This window comes from Hemibagrus wyckioides, linkage group LG24 (assembly GCF_019097595.1).
Source record: "Hemibagrus wyckioides isolate EC202008001 linkage group LG24, SWU_Hwy_1.0, whole genome shotgun sequence".
In the NCBI taxonomy this organism is placed as follows: Eukaryota; Metazoa; Chordata; class Actinopteri; order Siluriformes; family Bagridae; genus Hemibagrus; species Hemibagrus wyckioides.
This window is the reverse complement of record NC_080733.1, coordinates 5,656,632-5,674,473: the sequence shown is the minus strand read 5'-3', so window position 1 is coordinate 5,674,473 and position 17,842 is coordinate 5,656,632. Positions and strand designations below refer to the sequence as shown.

Here is a 17,842-nt window from a genome sequence, read left to right as displayed (position 1 = left end):
GTTCTCACGCATGCTCAGTTACAAATCCCATGGATCTGCTTTAAATCACACCGAAGACAACGCAGCGCGCAGATCCTTGAACGGATACGTATCCTTCCAGTTCTTAAATTAGCCACATTAAGCTTCGAGATACCGCCCCCAATTTCAGTGTCGGTACGGAGCCGCCAGGCCGGGACAGAGACGGAGAGAGAGCCCTCGGCCATGGAAGCGCTCGGACCCGGTAAGCGGTGAACATGAGGAGCCCGTGTACGGTGACAGTGGAGCGCAGGTCGGCGCAGCGCGTCACTGTGGGCCGCGGCTTAGCTTGACTTGTCTGCTGTAGGCCTCGGAGACAAAAACGAAAACAAACACACTAGCAGCCGTGTCTCTTTTGTCAAATTTCTGTTATTCTTTGTTCAATCAATACAGTTGTTATCCAAGATGAATACTTAGACAGAAGGCCAACAAGTGTTTGTGTGTATGTGTGACGTCGGGACAGTTATTTATTGTGTAGCAGCGCAGTGAACTGTAACACACACACACACACACAGCAGTGCGGAAGGCAGCACGGCATTGTGGCGACGATGATTGGGATTTAATCAAGAAGCGAGCTTGCTTCCTGATGTGTTGTTCACACAGACCTGTGTGTGTGTAAGAGAGAGAGATCCTTTAGCTAGCTGCTCGCCTTCTGCTGTTTCCTACTTATTTAGAAGATTTAGTTGTAATAGGAAGTAGCGTTTGGCTATCAAAATACGGAAGCTTTTGGAATACCCGAGGCGCTCAGACAGCGTTTGTTACATCGGCGTGTTACTATACGAGTTTGAGCACATGGTGAGACTGGGGTTGTGAAGGTGTTTATAAAACGATAGGGATTGCCTGTTGTCCTTACGGCTAGCAGACACACACACACACACACACACACACACACACCGCCAGGCTTCACATCGCGGACATGGTGTTAATGTCGTGTCTGTTCCGGGCCACCATAAACCTCCCTACAACACATCAACATTAAGCCCCATGCGGACAAAATGGCATTCCTGTAGCTTCCAGGCTTTGGTATGAGGCCCAATTTTCACTGAAGGTTTTGTATTCCTTCGTGTAGACAGGTTTAAGGAGTGAAAGTAAACACTCCTCTTTCCCATTCGCTGAGGCTGTGAAAAGCGGAAGGAGTCGAATGTGTGTGTTTATAGTCCTCTCTGTATCAGAAAACACACCGATTTCACGTGAATTAATGCCCACAGACAGGCAAAAATGGTTCATCAGTATTCTTACCCATCTCCTTTGACTTCCTTATCCGTGACTTTTCCCTCGTTTTTACTCTTCACTTCACAGCAGCAGCTGTACTGACCTGTCCAGTATTAATGAATTGGGTGAATCAGATGGAAAATGGGTTTGCATGGCAGACATTAGGGGGGGAAAAAATCCGAGTTGCAAGTTTTGAGATTATATTCTTATTTTAGATCACTTTTGAAAGGTTTTAAATTGATCATGATCAATTTACATTTGATTGCAGATAATAAAAACAGCACGTTTATCAGAGGTTGTTTTCACGTGAAGCTGAACAAAGAGTGTATTATATTATAATGGAGGGAGCACCCTTTCAAAAGCTTTACATTTTGATTTGATTACAATTCTTTATAGTCCACCCTTTTGACTTTCATTCCCGTCAAACATATCTGCTCTTGATTTTCATTTATGACTTCAAATCAGACATTTGCCTTTTTCAGATCTACTCTCAAAGCTTCCAGGGACTCTAGACATCTTTGAGGGCTGTGAACTTTTGTCCCCAGCTGTATTTAATTCGATAAATGGATATAAGCTCACACTTTTCACCTTCGATGATTTTATTATTGACTTTTGATCCCCGTGCGAACCGTTTCAACAGAAATATCCATGCATAATAAATCAGAAGGAAAGATCCTTGACAGACTATAAGGTACATTTATAGTATTTGCAAATCCCACTAATTAGAGGCACTTGATGATGTGTTGATGGTAATGACATAATTTGAAGCCTGCTGTCTGTCCATTAGCGTTAGGGCACACAGTAAATTGGTATTTGTTTATGTCAGGTTTTCCACATTACAGAACAAAGCCATCTGTTGCAAATGATTCAGAATACCTCAGCATATGATGGGTTTTGTTTAATAATCCAGACACACTGTCGTATGAAGCAAGTTGACCTAATCGTTTACATGCTCGCTTTATAGGCTGAGCTTTTCTTCAGACTTTAGCCATGGCACATGGTGTGGTAGGGGATGTGGGGTAGGGGCAGTTGACATAGTTTTAGGAAATGCACAAGCATAGATGAGGCCCACTTAGGGGGGAAATATGCGTTACGCTGGCCCCCCATCCTACTTCAACAGTTAACATGCATGTCCCAGGGTGTTTGAGCTCTAGGACCCCTGAATGATTCAGGTCTTCACCTTTACTTTCAGCATGTAAGTAGCAGACAGTGATTGTAGATGATGTGATGACATGTCTGTGACCCCATCGCCACCTTTATTAAAAAAATGAACAAAAACCCATAATAATATGTGGAACTTGGTAGACTTGTATCCACAGAATTGCAGAACCACCAACGATAAACATGGAGCCATCCTTTCCCCACTGGTGTCAGTTTGGCTTAGCACCAAATCGTTCAAAACCATTCATGGTGCCATCCTCTAGGACTAGTTGCCATCTTCTTTGTAACTTAAAGCTGTGGGGATTCCCTCTGTCCTCTCAGCATGGTGAGGTCCTGTGTTCCTGGTGTCATGGATGATCCTCCTGCTCAGCTGTACAGTGTGCTGAGTAAAGTAATCCAGGTGATTGGGCAGTGAGTGACGGCTCGCCATGTGCTCAATGTCATTACTGACTCAACACTTTAATCCATCTGCTTCTCACCTTCAGTCCGTTATGCCAGTACTCAACGCCAGGAACATTAGATTTGTCAGAATACTTAATAGCAAGAACATCTTACTAAATTAAAGTGTAAGTAAAGTGCAGATGTCTGGTGGCCAAAGCTTGTTTTGGATGCTTCAGAAATGTGTAAATAAATAATGTTAGTAGGCAATTACACACTATGTGTGCTTGCTTTATTTTGTAAATGCCAAAAAAAGTAATGGTTTGCCAGGTATAATCAGCAGGTTTGAATATGTTAATGTTAGAAAGCCACTAGGCACACAGGAGATTTTGACAGTCGTAAACTAAATAAAAAGAAGGAGGCCAGATCAGGAGCCGGAGGGGCCACAGTGGAACCACAGTACCCCCTATGGATTATGTGCTAATTGGAGCGTGTGGGACCTCCACAGGTCTTGACCTCTGCAATTTGTCAAAGCATTACAGCGTCAAGCCCATGACAATACCACCACAACAGATTAAAAGACGAGACAATAAAACCTTTTACATCCAAATTTGAGGTGAAAAGTATGAACAGAAGGACTAAAGTAGCATCTAAATTAAATGTTCAAAAATATCTAGTACACTTCTGATGATCAGCACATCATAATAGTATTCCGTACAGCCCTGCTGCTTTCTCTGACTAACTCTCTTTGTTTCGTTGGCTTCTATATATTGTAATTGTGTTGCGTGTTGGTAATTGGGTGTCTTTGTTCTATGATGATCGACACAAAAGAGAAAAAGCAAGAGAGAATTTTGTGTTCTGATGATTTATCCAAATACTGGTTGGCCATCCTCCGTCACTTTACAAAAATTAAGCATCCAGGATAATGTCCAGTATATTTTTTAACAAGTTATCTCTTTGTGTTTTCTGTAGGCCCACCTGCCCCTACCTCCTTTTTCCAGCCACCACGCCGGCCCGGCTTGGGCACGGTGGGGAAGCCGATTCGCCTGCTGGCCAATCACTTCCAGGTGCAGATCCCCAAGATCGATGTCTACCACTATGACATCGAAATCAAGCCGGAGAAGCGGCCCCGTCGTGTCAACCGGTGAGATCTGACAAACAAAAGGAAGAAGACAGAGCAAAGAAGAGGCTTATGTTGATTGGTTAGATATCACTTTTTGACAGTAGTGTTTTATTCATTTTGTGTGCAGAGAGGTGGTGGACACCATGGTGAGACACTTCAAGATGCAGATCTTTGGGGACCGGCAGCCTGGATATGATGGAAAGAGGAACATGTACACGGCTCACCCACTGCCCATCGGGAGAGACAGGGTAAGCTGGCACTTGAATCTGGCACCGCTCTTCAATCAAAAGGCATTTTTTTTGAATACAATAAGATGACTTTTGTTCAACGCAGTGCGTGAGCCTCCAAGCAGAACTCCTAAACACCATGCCTTTTGTTCTGAAACCGCCCACTCTCTGTGACTGGTCTAAATACCACACAGTGTCAGCTCTTTGCACATTTGCTTGTGGTTGTGGAAAAAGCATCTTTAACACTTTCAAGGGAAAGTGAAATATACCACACTCTTCTCTGTCTCTCTCTCTTGCCTTTTGTGCTGAATTTTTTTTTTTTTTTGCTTTTTACACGCACAAGCTTTTACCGAAGCCTCATCACCCAACATCAGTGCCTGATCCAGTGTTCACTAATGCTCAACATCTAGCAGAAATCTATTTGTCTGCATGCTTTCGGCAATAAAGTGTAGTAATTTGCAGACTGGAGATCCTAAACTTCAGTTGCTCAAGATTATAATTGGTCTCAAGCAGATTTGGTACTATTGATGGTGTAGAAATGTTCCTAAATCTGAGCGCTGTTGTATGTTAATCCAATAGCCTCCTTATTGTGGCTGATAGATACTGCCAGTGTTTGTCTGTTGAGGCTATAGGAGTGCTGTCTTAATAAATAAAAGCTTCGGTGAATTTTCTGCTAAAATGACGTAGAAATATGATTTTGTTTTGGCACTTGTTAAGGCTGTGTTTGGGTCAGGCTAATGGTCTAACTACACCAGCATCTACAGCAGAGGTGCTTTGTATTCACTACTTTTGTTTTCTAGAAATTATACTTCCACCTTTAAGGTATTGAACCTTATCTGATGATTGGACAAAAAAGCATGTAGTAGCCACATAGCATTTCAGTTGAACTGTCTTGTTTTTTTCTCTGACATCAGGAGCAAATTAATTTGGTGATATTTAGCAAACATTGCTGCTTTGTATATTTCAGGTGGATCTGGAAGTGACTCTGCCAGGTGAAGGGAAGGATCAGACCTTTAAGGTGTCTCTCCAGTGGGTGTCTGTGGTAAGTCTGCAGATGCTCCTGGAGGCTCTGTCTGGTCACCTAAACGAGGTTCCCGAGGACTCTGTTCAGGCCCTGGATGTCATCACACGCCATCTTCCTTCCATGAGGCAAGACGCTATGTTGATTCTGAGGGTTCATTGTTGATCGCTATGACGCAATGGGTTTAGTGTTGGGGTTCAATTTGCAGCACTTTTGGTAATATTTTGTGAAGTTCAATTCAGTCAGCTCATCCTCTTGTAGGGTCTGTTTGTTTTATTTATTTATTTATTTATTTATTTATTTATTTATTTATTTATTTATTTCATTGATTTAACAGTGGAGATGGGGCTTGAATTTATTTGACTTTCAATGTTTCATTCCAAAAACTTCGATTTGGTTTAAGAAGATGATCAAGGTGTGTGTGTGTGTAGGTGGATGTGTGAAAATGCACTGGATAACATTGTTTACTTGGTTGCAGGTACACTCCTGTAGGCCGTTCTTTCTTCTCTCCACCAGAAGGCTATTACCATCCGCTAGGTGGAGGAAGAGAGGTGTGGTTTGGGTTCCATCAATCTGTTCGTCCTGCCATGTGGAACATGATGCTCAACATTGATGGTGAGGTGTCTTTGACAGGATCTGGGGTTATGCTGATTTCTATACCCCTTCTCCTTCTTACATTGCCATATTATAGTAAAAATGATGATTATTATAATTAATTGCATTCTTTCTTTTGTTTCCCAACCCTATAGTTTCAGCCACTGCATTCTACCGTGCCCAGCCAGTGATCGAGTTCATGTGTGAGGTTCTAGACATTCAAAACATTAATGAGCAGACCAAGCCCCTTACAGATTCTCAACGTGTCAAGTTCACCAAGGAGATCCGAGGTGAGTGGACAGTTCCTGTCTGGACCAGTACGCAGGCTTGTCATTGACTCATTTGAATATTAAATGTTTTCAGTTTCTTTTTTTTTTTGTTTATTTTTGTTGAGGTTGTTTGCATGTTGACATGCATTTGCTCATGGTTGTGTTTGTGTGAACAGGGTTGAAAGTGGAGGTCACACACTGCGGACAGATGAAGAGGAAGTACCGTGTGTGCAATGTCACCCGCCGCCCAGCCAGCCACCAGACGTAGGTCTTGAACCTGTTTTGAGGCTAAGCTTCCTGTGCAAGCCTTTTTTTTCTTTCTTTCTTTCGTTCTTCAAATGAATACTTTCTGCATAAACTTCAAGCATTTCTGTTTAAGCTATTAACGTTTGCTTTTATTATTAATTGGTGTTAAGTTAGTGATTACTGTGAAATAATGTGTGTATTTGTATTATGACCCCCATGTCAGTACACCTTAAAGAACATTCACTCTCGTAATGAATACAACTTTTTTGCTTTGGCAGCTTTCCCTTGCAGCTAGAAAATGGACAAGCCATGGAATGTACCGTAGCCCAATATTTCAAACAGAAATACAGTCTACAACTTAAATACCCCCATTTGCCCTGCCTTCAGGTGGGGCAGGAACAAAAGCACACATACCTTCCCCTTGAGGTGAGCGGTCTTATTTATTCAGTTTAAGACTGCATTATGTCAAAAATTATGGACCACGTACTTAAGTGCTAAATGTATACAAAAGCAGTCGTACTGCCACATTTCCATTTTTGTGGTGTTACAAGTTTTTCCTGAAAATGTGGATCCTTTTTGGTAGGTTGTAGTAGCTGAAGTGGAATAATTCACATAGATAGATAGAGAGAGAGATCTTTATTGTCATTGCAAAGTACAGGTACATAGAAATGATCATAATTCTTTCATGCACATTTAAGTTTCACTAAATTCAGAATTTTTTTTTCCATTGCTCCAGGTCTGTAATATTGTGGCAGGCCAGCGCTGCATAAAGAAGTTAACTGATAACCAGACTTCCACCATGATCAAAGCCACAGCCCGCTCAGCTCCTGACCGCCAAGAGGAGATCAGCAGGCTGGTGAGCTGTACTGCTTTACCTCCTGTTATTTCTACACAGTACTCTTCTTTTAAATCTGTAGTCATACTCTAGTGTTTCAGAACATTTAATATAAGTCACATTGTGACAGAACTGACACTGCTTGCTTTTACTATGTAGTTGAATGTGTTAAGGACAGTTTTGTTTTGTTTTTTACAGCATATTAAAGCTACTAAGTTATGTCTGCTGTTTTCTCAGTGCAGTTTCTTTAGAGAATGTAATTGCTTCTGCAGCATTTGCACTCGTGCAACCATTGCATAAGAGTGCACCATTGTTCCTTCTTAAGGTGCAAATCTACTTCACTTTCACACACGTACATGTGCACAGGCACCTGCTTACGCAAGCGTCATTGCTCACATACTCAATTGTAGAGTTTAGTTCCATCAGGAGGATTGAAAGAAACATCCACTAGATGGCACATCGGACCCAGAATCTCGCACATAAGTCCTACACACAGTGCACAGTGATAGTATGTAAATGTGATGTAATGTAAATGTATATAAATCAGCCTTAATTCGCTTTGTCCGTTGACTATAGACATGGTATCACATGACCACATGCATACACAATGAGTAAAAACAGAGGGAAACGATGTTGGAAAGCTGTGATTTTTAACATGACCAGATGCCAGCTCGTAGTGAGAATGAATATATTTGTTCTAATCTTATGTACTGACTATTCACTTTCCATTCATACATAACAAACATATGAATGAAAGGGATGTGAGTCATTGCTGCATGTGCCATCTCGCTCACAACTCGATTGTGTTTACTTTGGCTTCTAAGCCGTTATCAGCAGAAGAACAGAAGTCCTCGCTGCAGCCGATTTCTTAACAAGCTGATATTTCAGGTTGCTCTTTACCTTTAGGAGGGTTTGCTGTGCAAATATTCTTGAAGCTTTATACTACATAGCAGTTATTTTAGCTCAGGATTTATGTTGTTGCTCTTCTAATGCGTCGTAATCATTCAAAATTCACATAAGCAGTCATTTGCTAGGTAAACATAGCTACCATTAATGATCTGCTACTGTAATCTATGTATTTAGAACATATACATATTGTTCCTGGTCAAAGTTTTTCCTGTGAGGTTATGAATTGTAAGTAACTGCTGCTGTCTCTTTGGAATCTCCCTCATTATCAAACACACAAATGTCCTGGATGCCTGGAAGCTGCATATAATGACTGAATGTACTCGTGATCTCCAAGTTGTGGTTTTAAACCCTTTGCTACAATAGAGTAGCCTGCTGAAAACTGTCCGTTTCTGTTTTCTCAGCTAAAGCAGCAGGGAAGCAAAAGGGGAAGGTGAAAGATGCAGTTAATTTCACTTTACACCAAGCTTATCTAACGCTACATCACAGACGTACCTGCCGTCTGTCATAAATAGTACCCGAGATCAGAACATGTGCTAGTTTTTTTTCTTGTTTTACCTCTGAGTTTATGCAGTTTCGTGTCTTTTAGGTCAAAAGCAACAGCATGGTGGGTGGCCCTGACCCCTACCTAAAAGAATTTGGCATCGTGGTGCACAATGACATGACGGAGGTGACGGGGCGGGTCCTCCCAGCGCCCATGCTGCAGTATGGGGGCCGGGTGAGTACAGACACTGGGAGGGACTGTGGCAGGGTGAGTACTGGGGCACGGGTGCAGGGTGAGTACGGGTGGGGGCCATAAACGCAGGCGAGTGTGTGTGTGTTTGTGATTCGTGGTGGGGTGAATGGACTAATGGAGAGGAGGATGATCAGACTCAGTGTTGTGTAACATTTTATTTAATTGATTTATAGGTGTTTTTGTTTTATGGATATTAATTCTGATGTGGTTATCACTTCATCCCTGATTTGAGTCACTGATTTTATTGATGAATTAGTGCTAGAAAGATTTAGCTGTACATGATGCTCTGATCATTTGTATTACTGGCCAATGGAGTCTTATCCTCTTCCTCAGGAATGTATGGAGCTTTTGAAAGACTGCTTTTCTTTTTGCCCAGAGACTTACTGCATATGAAAACCTTGAATTTATTCATCATTTGGTCCAGGTTGTTTTTCTCAACAGTGTTTAAAATGGTCATGAAATGTAAATGGAAAAGCAATCTCTCATTTTTGTTTAACTTCACAGTTTCATTTCATTACCTGTGTTGGTTGTAATCTTTCAACTGTGATTTTGTAATCAAGGTGAAATGTTGGGTAAAACACACATCCTTATTTTAAAGAAGATATTACAAACCTATTAATGTTTTGCTATTCACTTGCTATTCTAACATGTGGTCATCTCCAGTTTTCAGTGTCCATTCATGTTACTGCATATTAAAAGCTAACAGCCTAAATCCCAAAAGGATGTTTTCCATTTTCAGTTATATTAAGACTTCTGAAGCAGAGAAATAAGTAGCTCGAGTACTGAATTCCCTGAACACTGGAGTTGCTCCGTTGTTGTGTGTTTTTGTTAAAGTGTGTTAAGGATAGGTTGTTTCATGCATAAGCCACAAGTTTAGACAATTTTGCCTAGTGAGTTGATTTATGCTTGTTTAAACATAATGCAGTTCTTGAGCCTTGGGGAGTTTTGTTGATTTTATGTCTTTATTTTTAGTGTTTAGTCTGTGGGCTTCACTAAGAATGTAGCGACTCTTTTCACAGAACAAGACGGTGGCTACGCCCAACCAGGGCGTGTGGGACATGAGGGGGAAGCAGTTCTATGCAGGCATCGAAATCAAGGTGTGGGCCGTGGCCTGCTTTGCCCCTCAGAAACAATGCAGAGAGGACCTGCTCAAGTGAGTGTCCACCAAAGCCTTATGTTCCCTCTTTATATTTGCTTTGCTGCTACATAAGGTCTGTGAAGTACCAAAGCTGTAGTGAGGTCAGCTAAAGGCCCTCTGTGTATAAAATAAATGTCGTGATGTACTAATTGTGCCAAAATTGTTAAAATAACCACAAGTGTTACCTTTACTGATGTATGGCACCATCTTTGGTATTTTCTATGAGCCAATTTCAGGAAAGCCCATAAAAACAATCTGTGCATACCCATGATGCTTGTTCTACTGCACCGTTAACTAGTGTTGCTAAGGAACTTGAGAGGGGCTTATAAACATTCAGGCTGTCTAGGTGAAAACTCCGTGTAAGCAATCCCAGCTTAAAATAACACTCGGTACTCAAAATCAGTCACTTCTACGCTGGAGTTTTAGTATACACCCTCATAGTCTGCTTAGTTACATTTATTCTTTTCCTCTTCTACTAGCTCTGAATTCTGTCTTTTGTAATGATGTAAATTTCATAAAGATGTAATGGATTTAATACAATCCTAAAGCTTAAATGGAATGTGGCTCCAAATTTTCAGCCCTTTTCCTCTCTCCATTCAGGAGCTTCACAGACCAGCTAAGGAAGATCTCTAAGGATGCAGGCATGCCCATTCAGGGCCAGCCCTGCTTCTGCAAGTATGCCCAGGGAGCTGACAGTGTCGAGCCCATGTTCAAGCACCTTAAAATGTCTTACGTTGGATTGCAACTCATCGTGGTCATCCTGCCTGGAAAAACCCCCGTCTATGGTAAAAAGATGAGCACAAGACAAATTCTAGTATAAAATTTCCCTGGACCTCATTAGCCACTCTTCTGTTCATGTTTGTTTTTAATGACTCAATATATTTATGCATGAGTTGTGAATGTTGAACCAGTATTCAAGTAGACTTTGGTTTTTTTTTTCCTGTGTGTTTTAGCGGAGGTGAAGCGTGTTGGAGATACTCTGCTGGGCATGGCAACCCAGTGTGTCCAGGTGAAGAATGTAGTGAAGACCTCTCCTCAGACACTCTCCAACCTCTGCCTCAAGATCAATGCTAAACTGGGTGGCATCAACAATGTTCTGGTACCCCATCAGAGGTGTGCAGCCAATTCCTAAATGTTGATTTCTGTGTGTAATTAATTCTTTTATATAAATAATTCATTTCAATACAGAAAGTGACACTGGGGGTGAATGAAAATTTGATTGGCCGTGTCAAAGTACCTTATGCTATTTGCTAATTTTTCAGACACTTGTCACTGGTTTCCTACCAGGAATGCAAACAAATTACACTGTTATTTGTAGTTTCAATGATTTCTGTCTATCTGTGAGGTAACACAAAATGAACAAAAAATAATTATACCTCCATATCCCATGTACTTCCTTTTGTGTTCCCTTAGACCATCTGTATTCCAGCAACCAGTGATCTTCTTGGGTGCCGACGTCACTCACCCACCAGCAGGTGATGGGAAGAAGCCGTCCATTGCAGCAGTGGTGGGCAGCATGGACGGCCATCCGAGTCGCTACTGCGCCACAGTGCGGGTGCAGACTTCGCGGCAGGATCTGTCCCAGGAGCAGCTCTACAGCCAAGAAGTTATCCAGGATCTCACCAACATGGTGCGTGAGCTGCTCATCCAGTTCTACAAGTCCACCCGCTTCAAGCCCACACGCATCATTTACTATCGTGGAGGAGTGTCGGAGGGGCAGATGAAGCAGGTGAGTACAGTGTGGCATGACCTTTTATATTGTTTTTGTGGAGGTCAAAACATTTTCAATGGAGGGGTTAAGTGGTTTTTGGATATTTCACAGGAAGTCTCCACTGCACTTTCAAATATATTATCTCCAATGGTTTGCATATACAGTTTGTCTTACACAACACATGTAATATAATCTACACTCTCCATCCACTTTAATAGGAACACTCGTGCACCTGATTGTTTATGTAGCTATCCAATCGGCCAGTCTCGTGGCAATCATGCAGATACAGGTCAAGAGTATCAGTTAATGTTCACATCAAACTGCGTCATTTTCAGGGACTTGGATAGTGGTATGGTTGTTGGTACCTGATGGGCTGCTTTGAGTATTTTATAAATTGCTGATCTCCTGCGATATTTATCCAGAGGAAAATTGCCAGATTGGTTGAAGCTGCTAGGAAGTGTGTCATAACTCAGAAAGGGCAGTAGGCATCTTGGCAAAAATGTATTAAACATCGAGGCGAATAGTCTACCACATCTGATTCCACTCCTGTCAGCCTAGATCAAGAATCTGAGGCTAACTGGATAAAATTGAATCATTTGGGGTTTTTTTTTTTTTTCCATGTTTGTTGAATCTGTGTGTGTTGAATCAGTATTGTGAGGGTGCCTGATGCCTCTCTTTGTGTACTCTAGGTTGCATGGCCTGAGCTGATAGCCATAAGAAAAGCGTGCATCAGTCTGGAGGAGGACTACAGGCCAGGGATCACCTACATCGTAGTGCAAAAACGCCATCACACCCGACTTTTCTGCTCTGACAAAGCAGAGAGAGTAAGCAAAGCTTGAAGTTTTTAGCTAACCTCACATTGGTTTTAATAGAATTTAGTCACAAATGTTTTTTTTTTTGTTGTTGTTGTTGTTGTTGTATAGTAAGGATCTTAACCTGAATTATGTCACCCTCTGCAGGTTGGGAAGAGTGGTAATGTTCCAGCAGGCACTACAGTGGACAGCACCATCACACATCCCTCAGAGTTTGACTTCTACCTGTGCAGTCACGCTGGTATTCAAGTGAGTCTCACGTCCTTCCTGTTATCTACTCCTTACATCACTCTTTACATACCGGTCAGTCGTAACCCATCTGTTTCTTCTCGTAGGGCACCAGCCGTCCCTCGCACTACCATGTGCTGTGGGATGACAACTGTTTCACTGCGGATGAGCTTCAGCTGCTCACCTACCAGCTGTGCCACACATATGTGCGCTGTACACGCTCAGTGTCCATCCCTGCACCAGCGTACTACGCCAGACTCGTCGCCTTCCGCGCCCGCTACCACTTAGTGGACAAAGACCACGACAGGTACATCATGAGTATCACAGTCATGCCAGTTAGAAGAGCATTAGAGTCTGAATGTTACTTATCTTACATGTACAAAACATTGACATTTAGTTTCCATTTAAAAACAAACCTCTGGCAATTTAATGATGTTGACTACTCACCAGAAGGGTTTTTTTTTTTTTTTTTGCTTCATTATTTGAAACAGAAAGCAGTCTATTGTATCCATCTGCTATAAAGTAGAACATGGGGTGGGGTCGAGCTTCACTTATTTGTGTCCATAATGAACAAAATGGAGGAGAAGCCAGCTGCAGTTGTAATTTTGATTCTCTCTCTCTCTCTCCCCCATATATCTCTGCAGTGCGGAGGGCAGTCATGTATCAGGCCAGAGTAATGGTCGGGACCCTCAGGCCCTAGCCAAGGCAGTCCAGATTCACTATGACACCCAGCACACCATGTACTTCGCCTAACTGCTTCAACCAGCAGGAGATGCACTTCTATGCTCCCTCTTTACTTCTCTCTTTCTCTTTCTTTCTGTCTGTTTCCTATTTCTTTGAACTTCCTCTCTCTGTCTCTCTCTCTCTCTCTTTCGCTCTCATTTTTTCATCCACAACCAAAGCGGTTCCAAAGCCAGAGGGTCGGACACATGTCTGAATCAAGCGTCCGCCCTCAGTGGAACTGCCCACCAGCAATCCTGCACTGAGAGACCACTAGTCTCCAAGGCACAGAGTAAATCAAATTGAGCCATTTAAGAGTTTAGTTTTTCAGTTTTGAATGTCATTTTTTCTTAATTTTTTTTTTTAATTTGTAATATACACTGAGTGTGAGCAAACCTGCGCCATTTTTGTCGTGACAGCTCTGGCTCTCTCAGCTAAGCTGGACTTTGTCTACTTTTACCTCAGGCCACTGTTGGCTGAAACTTGTCCTTTTTATGATCGTATTTTAACTCTCTCCGCTCAGTCTTTTACAAGCGAGGTGATCTGGGTATCATACCCATTACTCTTCTCCCATTTTTTTTGAATGTGTGTTTGTATTGTGTGTATGGAGTGTGACTGTGTGTGTGTGCATGTTTCATGGCAGGCCACTGAATTGTAAAGGGAAAATTCAAGGAGTTAACTGCTGTAAATGCCTCAGTTTATTTTATAGCGCTTCACATACATAAATATATATAAAAAGACGCATCTATATATAAGCTTATTTCACTAGATTTACATTTTTGCAGGATTGCATAAGCTGATGGGTTATGTGTAGCAGGAATTTATCCATGGTCTCAGCTGTGTGACTGACGGAGTATCAGGCCAGGACACAGGTCTTTACTACAAGTTCCTTCGTGTCTGTGGCACAAGTTAGAAACACGTGCGTCCTTTTATGAATGGTTAAGTACAAGGTGCAGGGATGGTCATGGACGTCAAGCTGGCCCATCACAGGTTAGCGTCGTAGACAACAAAGGGCAAAGCTTGCAAAAATAACAGCACTCTCCCTTACCTTTTATGCATTTCTACATAACTCAAGTCAGATTTGTAAGAGTTTAATATAAAAACCTTTTTGTGGTTATCTTAACTGTTAGTGTATAATGTCATTGTTACTGTTGTAATGTTGCTGTTATGTATATCAGACCGTCAGAATCTCAGTCGCATAAAGAATTTTATCCAGGAGTCGTTTCGATGGTGTTTGGGTGAATCCGGTTTTGTAGCTGATCATGTTGTAGCATTCTGTCCATGGTTGTGGGGCCCAAAGCGCTTTGGTTGGTGTTCCTTTTTTTTTCCGGTTTCAGGTGATATCATTTATGATTTCTGTGTAATGGAAGTAATGAATTATCATGGCAAAGACATTGCTTTGACCTTATTTCTGCCCCCAAGTGTCAGACAGTGGCGTGCTGGGGAAACTGTTTTGACAAGGAAGGATCAATGACAATCAGGGCTCAGGGGGATATTTAGAGCTGTTTAAATAGTTGGCCATTATTTGAATTTTACACTTGCTTCTGTGTTTTTTATTGCTGTTGTGTGAGTTGATCTTGTATATCTATATATAAAGTCTGAAGGTATACTTTTCTTTCTTTTTTTTTTCTTTCGAGATGGAAAAATGCGAGCATTGTATTATTTGCTAAGAGACACAAGCATAAGCACTGCCTTTTGAGTTTGACAGTACCTGACATTATGTGGTTGAATGATGGTAAGCCTTTGTCCCGGGTCATGTTGTAGTGTTGTCGGGCCTCCGCGTGCGTCTTGTCAGGTGGGCAGCTCATCGAAAACCCTTTTGTAATAAACCATCTATAAAGCCACAGGTTTGCTATGAATGAGTTTGAGCTCTCGCCTGTTTAGGACGTGACTCGTGGCCTCTTGAGAAGGATGGGGCAATGGCATCACTCGCAATAAGCTGGAATATGGTGTTCGGTGATTCCGTGTTATTACCCAGATTTTCTAATGTTGATCCCACAGCGTATCATTTATTTGGCTGAACAATTTGTGCCTCTTTATGGTAAAATGACGACAATAATTCCAGTTTCATATTATGGCACAGCAATATACTTCAAACATGAACAAAGATAAAGCTATAATTCTTCTCATTGATGTGGCGGTTGGTATAATTGCCCATAGGCATGTGCGTTTGTGTGGGGATTTTTTTTGTTGTTTTATTTTATTTTATTTTTTTTGCTTGTGTCAATCAGTGGGAATGTGCATTTGGTGGACTAGCTCTTTAGGCTCTACGGAAAGCTATACATTTTAGACTTTGCTTGCTTGCATGCCAGAGTATTGTCCTAAATCTCTTACAGAATATTTATTGTCTCAGAAAAAGGAAAAAAAAAAGACTTCTGTAAAGGTGTATGAATTGAGACTGCTTGTTTTTAGGGTAGCAATATTGACCAGTCTCTTTTGACAAGATTTGAAAATTACGTCACAGACGTCAGTAAGTCCTGCGGGTCGAGCCGGATGCTGTGAGGGAGTGCCAAGTCCGGTCTTGACGAAAACTCCAACTCAAACGAGGTACTTTTTTGTTTTTGTTTTCTTTTTCTCCAATCTGGGAGCACCAAGACCGGCATGTCATCCTCTTCGATAGTCAACAGTACGCTACACGTCTGCTCAGCTCAGGTGCTCCGCTTGTGCTCTGTAGTCCTGTGGCTCTCTGTTGATGACACTCGCGCTCACAGCATCCAGACACTCCAGGATTAAACATGAATTACCTCTTTTTAACCTTTTGACCCATGGTTTCTCACTACTTCCCTGATTTTAAGAGAGCATGATTTTTTTAAACAATCTCCTCTTTGATATATAAAGATTTGTTATTGGTCAAAAGTGTATTGTAATTTATTTCTTTTTTTGTGCGTGTAGCTTTTGTGCTGTATTTTAATGTTTTGAGCTGTGTGACCTGTCTAGTAGCAATAGAGGGCGCTCTTGTTGACCTGCTGGGGCTTCCTCTGGCCTCTCCTATTAGGGTGCCACATCACTTGGTGTATTGCTATTTGACATTTAAAAAAAGAAAATCCCCTCTTCCTTTTTTTTGTTTTGTTTTTTTTTTGTTTTTTTAGCCTGCAGGGACTATTCGTGTTATTGTGCAAAGTAATAAATTGGTATTTTACGCCTATATCATGTCTCTTTGTCCTTATTTCTTATTGGTGTGAATGCTATAGTGCCAAGTCTCTGGAACAATCAATTCAAAACCCATTGGATTTTAAATGAGTAAATGAAGCTTAATCTAGACTGTTGAGGACAGGAAGTCTCTTGGATGAAATGCACAGAAACTTCCTCCCTAGTGTAGTGGACTGGGCAGATAATCCTGTAAATATGTGTGTGGCATCACCTGTAGATTGACTGATCATCTGTTTCATGCCGGTGATTGAACTGTATAAACAAACCCCATTTTTCACGCATGGATTCTCAAAAGCAGCCTGTTATCTACGATCTCTCGCTGTCCCGGCCATCGCTCTGTCCTTGTCGTCTTTTGTGCGTTTCCCCCACCTGCACCTGATCCTCCCCGCTCATTTCAATTCCCCTTCTGTTGTCATGGCCACTGTTGCCAAGGAGAGAGGGTCTGCATGAAAAAAGGAAACTTGAACTGGGGATCTTGTGTCCGTGATATTTAATTCATTAACCGAGACACTGATATTTACATGCGGGAAAACCGAGAACGTACAGTTGGGTTGTGGAGGAAAAAAGACAAACACTTTTTAGTTAAAATGGGGGCAGAAATGAGACTAAATATGTATGATTTGATGAAATTAATGCATTCTTTAACAGGTATTAATATTTATAAAGTGTAATGATTTGTTTAAAACAAGTGATCACAATGGCTGATAAAAGTATTGACCATTTTAACTGGAATTTGAAAAATAAAAATGTAAAAGAAAAATTAAATATACAATAAAAAATGTAAAACATTAATATTGGCCAAACATATAATTTAAACTTATTCAAACTTATAATAATAATTATAATTTATTATTATTATTATTAAATCTTTGAGAATAAATACTCTGTTTAAATGAAAATAAACCCTTTTCTCAAAACAATGTTCCTAAAATTGCTTTTATTTCTTTTCATATTTTTTTCAGGTCACATCCTAATCCATCAAAAAAATTCTGTAATTTTATTTCAAAACAAAACAGATAATATAACTGATCTTTTTATGGCCCTTAGATTTTATTTTTTTTTTTTTTGTACTAAATGATGGATTTACAGATCACGCGTTCTCGCTCCCTCCCCTGTTTCTCTGCCTCTCACTGGCACATTTGTTTCTCCAGAACAGCCTGGTATTGGCCAGTGCTTTTTGTTTTTCGGAGATGGCAGCAACTGGCATCCTGAACACCTTTAAGGTTGTTCAGTAGGCGATCACATGCCTGACTGTCTGACATTTAGATCGGCGCCATTTTATTGTTCAGAGGAGTAGCCTCTAGTCTTTGTCTGTCCTCAAGTGGCCTGAAGCCCTGGTCCTGGCTGCATATTCCTGCTT

At 41.3% G+C, this 17,842-nt stretch overlaps 1 protein-coding gene across 2 annotated transcripts; it reads left to right on the top strand.

Moving 5' to 3' along the window:
• The first annotated feature begins 16 nt into the window (after positions 1-16).
• Positions 17-16,477, top strand: ago4 (argonaute RISC component 4). Of its 2 annotated transcripts, none has more exons than XM_058377523.1 (18): positions 17-220; positions 3,739-3,910; positions 4,017-4,137; positions 5,084-5,265; positions 5,616-5,752; positions 5,887-6,021; positions 6,177-6,264; positions 6,525-6,672; positions 6,983-7,102; positions 8,577-8,705; positions 9,743-9,876; positions 10,462-10,646; positions 10,815-10,974; positions 11,275-11,590; positions 12,262-12,396; positions 12,532-12,633; positions 12,720-12,919; positions 13,257-16,477. In XM_058377523.1, exons 1-18 carry the CDS (start codon positions 202-204, stop codon positions 13,363-13,365), a joined length of 2,592 nt encoding a protein of 863 aa, XP_058233506.1. In that variant the 5' UTR covers positions 17-201; the 3' UTR covers positions 13,366-16,477. The 2 variants fall into 2 exon arrangements, with proteins under 2 accessions (XP_058233506.1, XP_058233505.1); XM_058377522.1 differs by having other exon boundaries at positions 8,577-8,738.
• Positions 16,478-17,842: the final 1,365 nt, after the last annotated feature.

What these genes read in the sequence shown, in the direction of transcription:
- ago4 (XM_058377522.1), top strand. An exon ending in TGCCCATCGGGAGAGACAGG is followed by an intron (nt 4,138 to 5,083) that starts GTAAGCTGGCAC and finishes TGTATATTTCAG; the next exon opens with GTGGATCTGGAAGTGACTCT. An exon ending in CGCCCAGCCAGCCACCAGAC is followed by an intron (nt 6,265 to 6,524) that starts GTAGGTCTTGAA and finishes TTGCTTTGGCAG; the next exon opens with CTTTCCCTTGCAGCTAGAAA.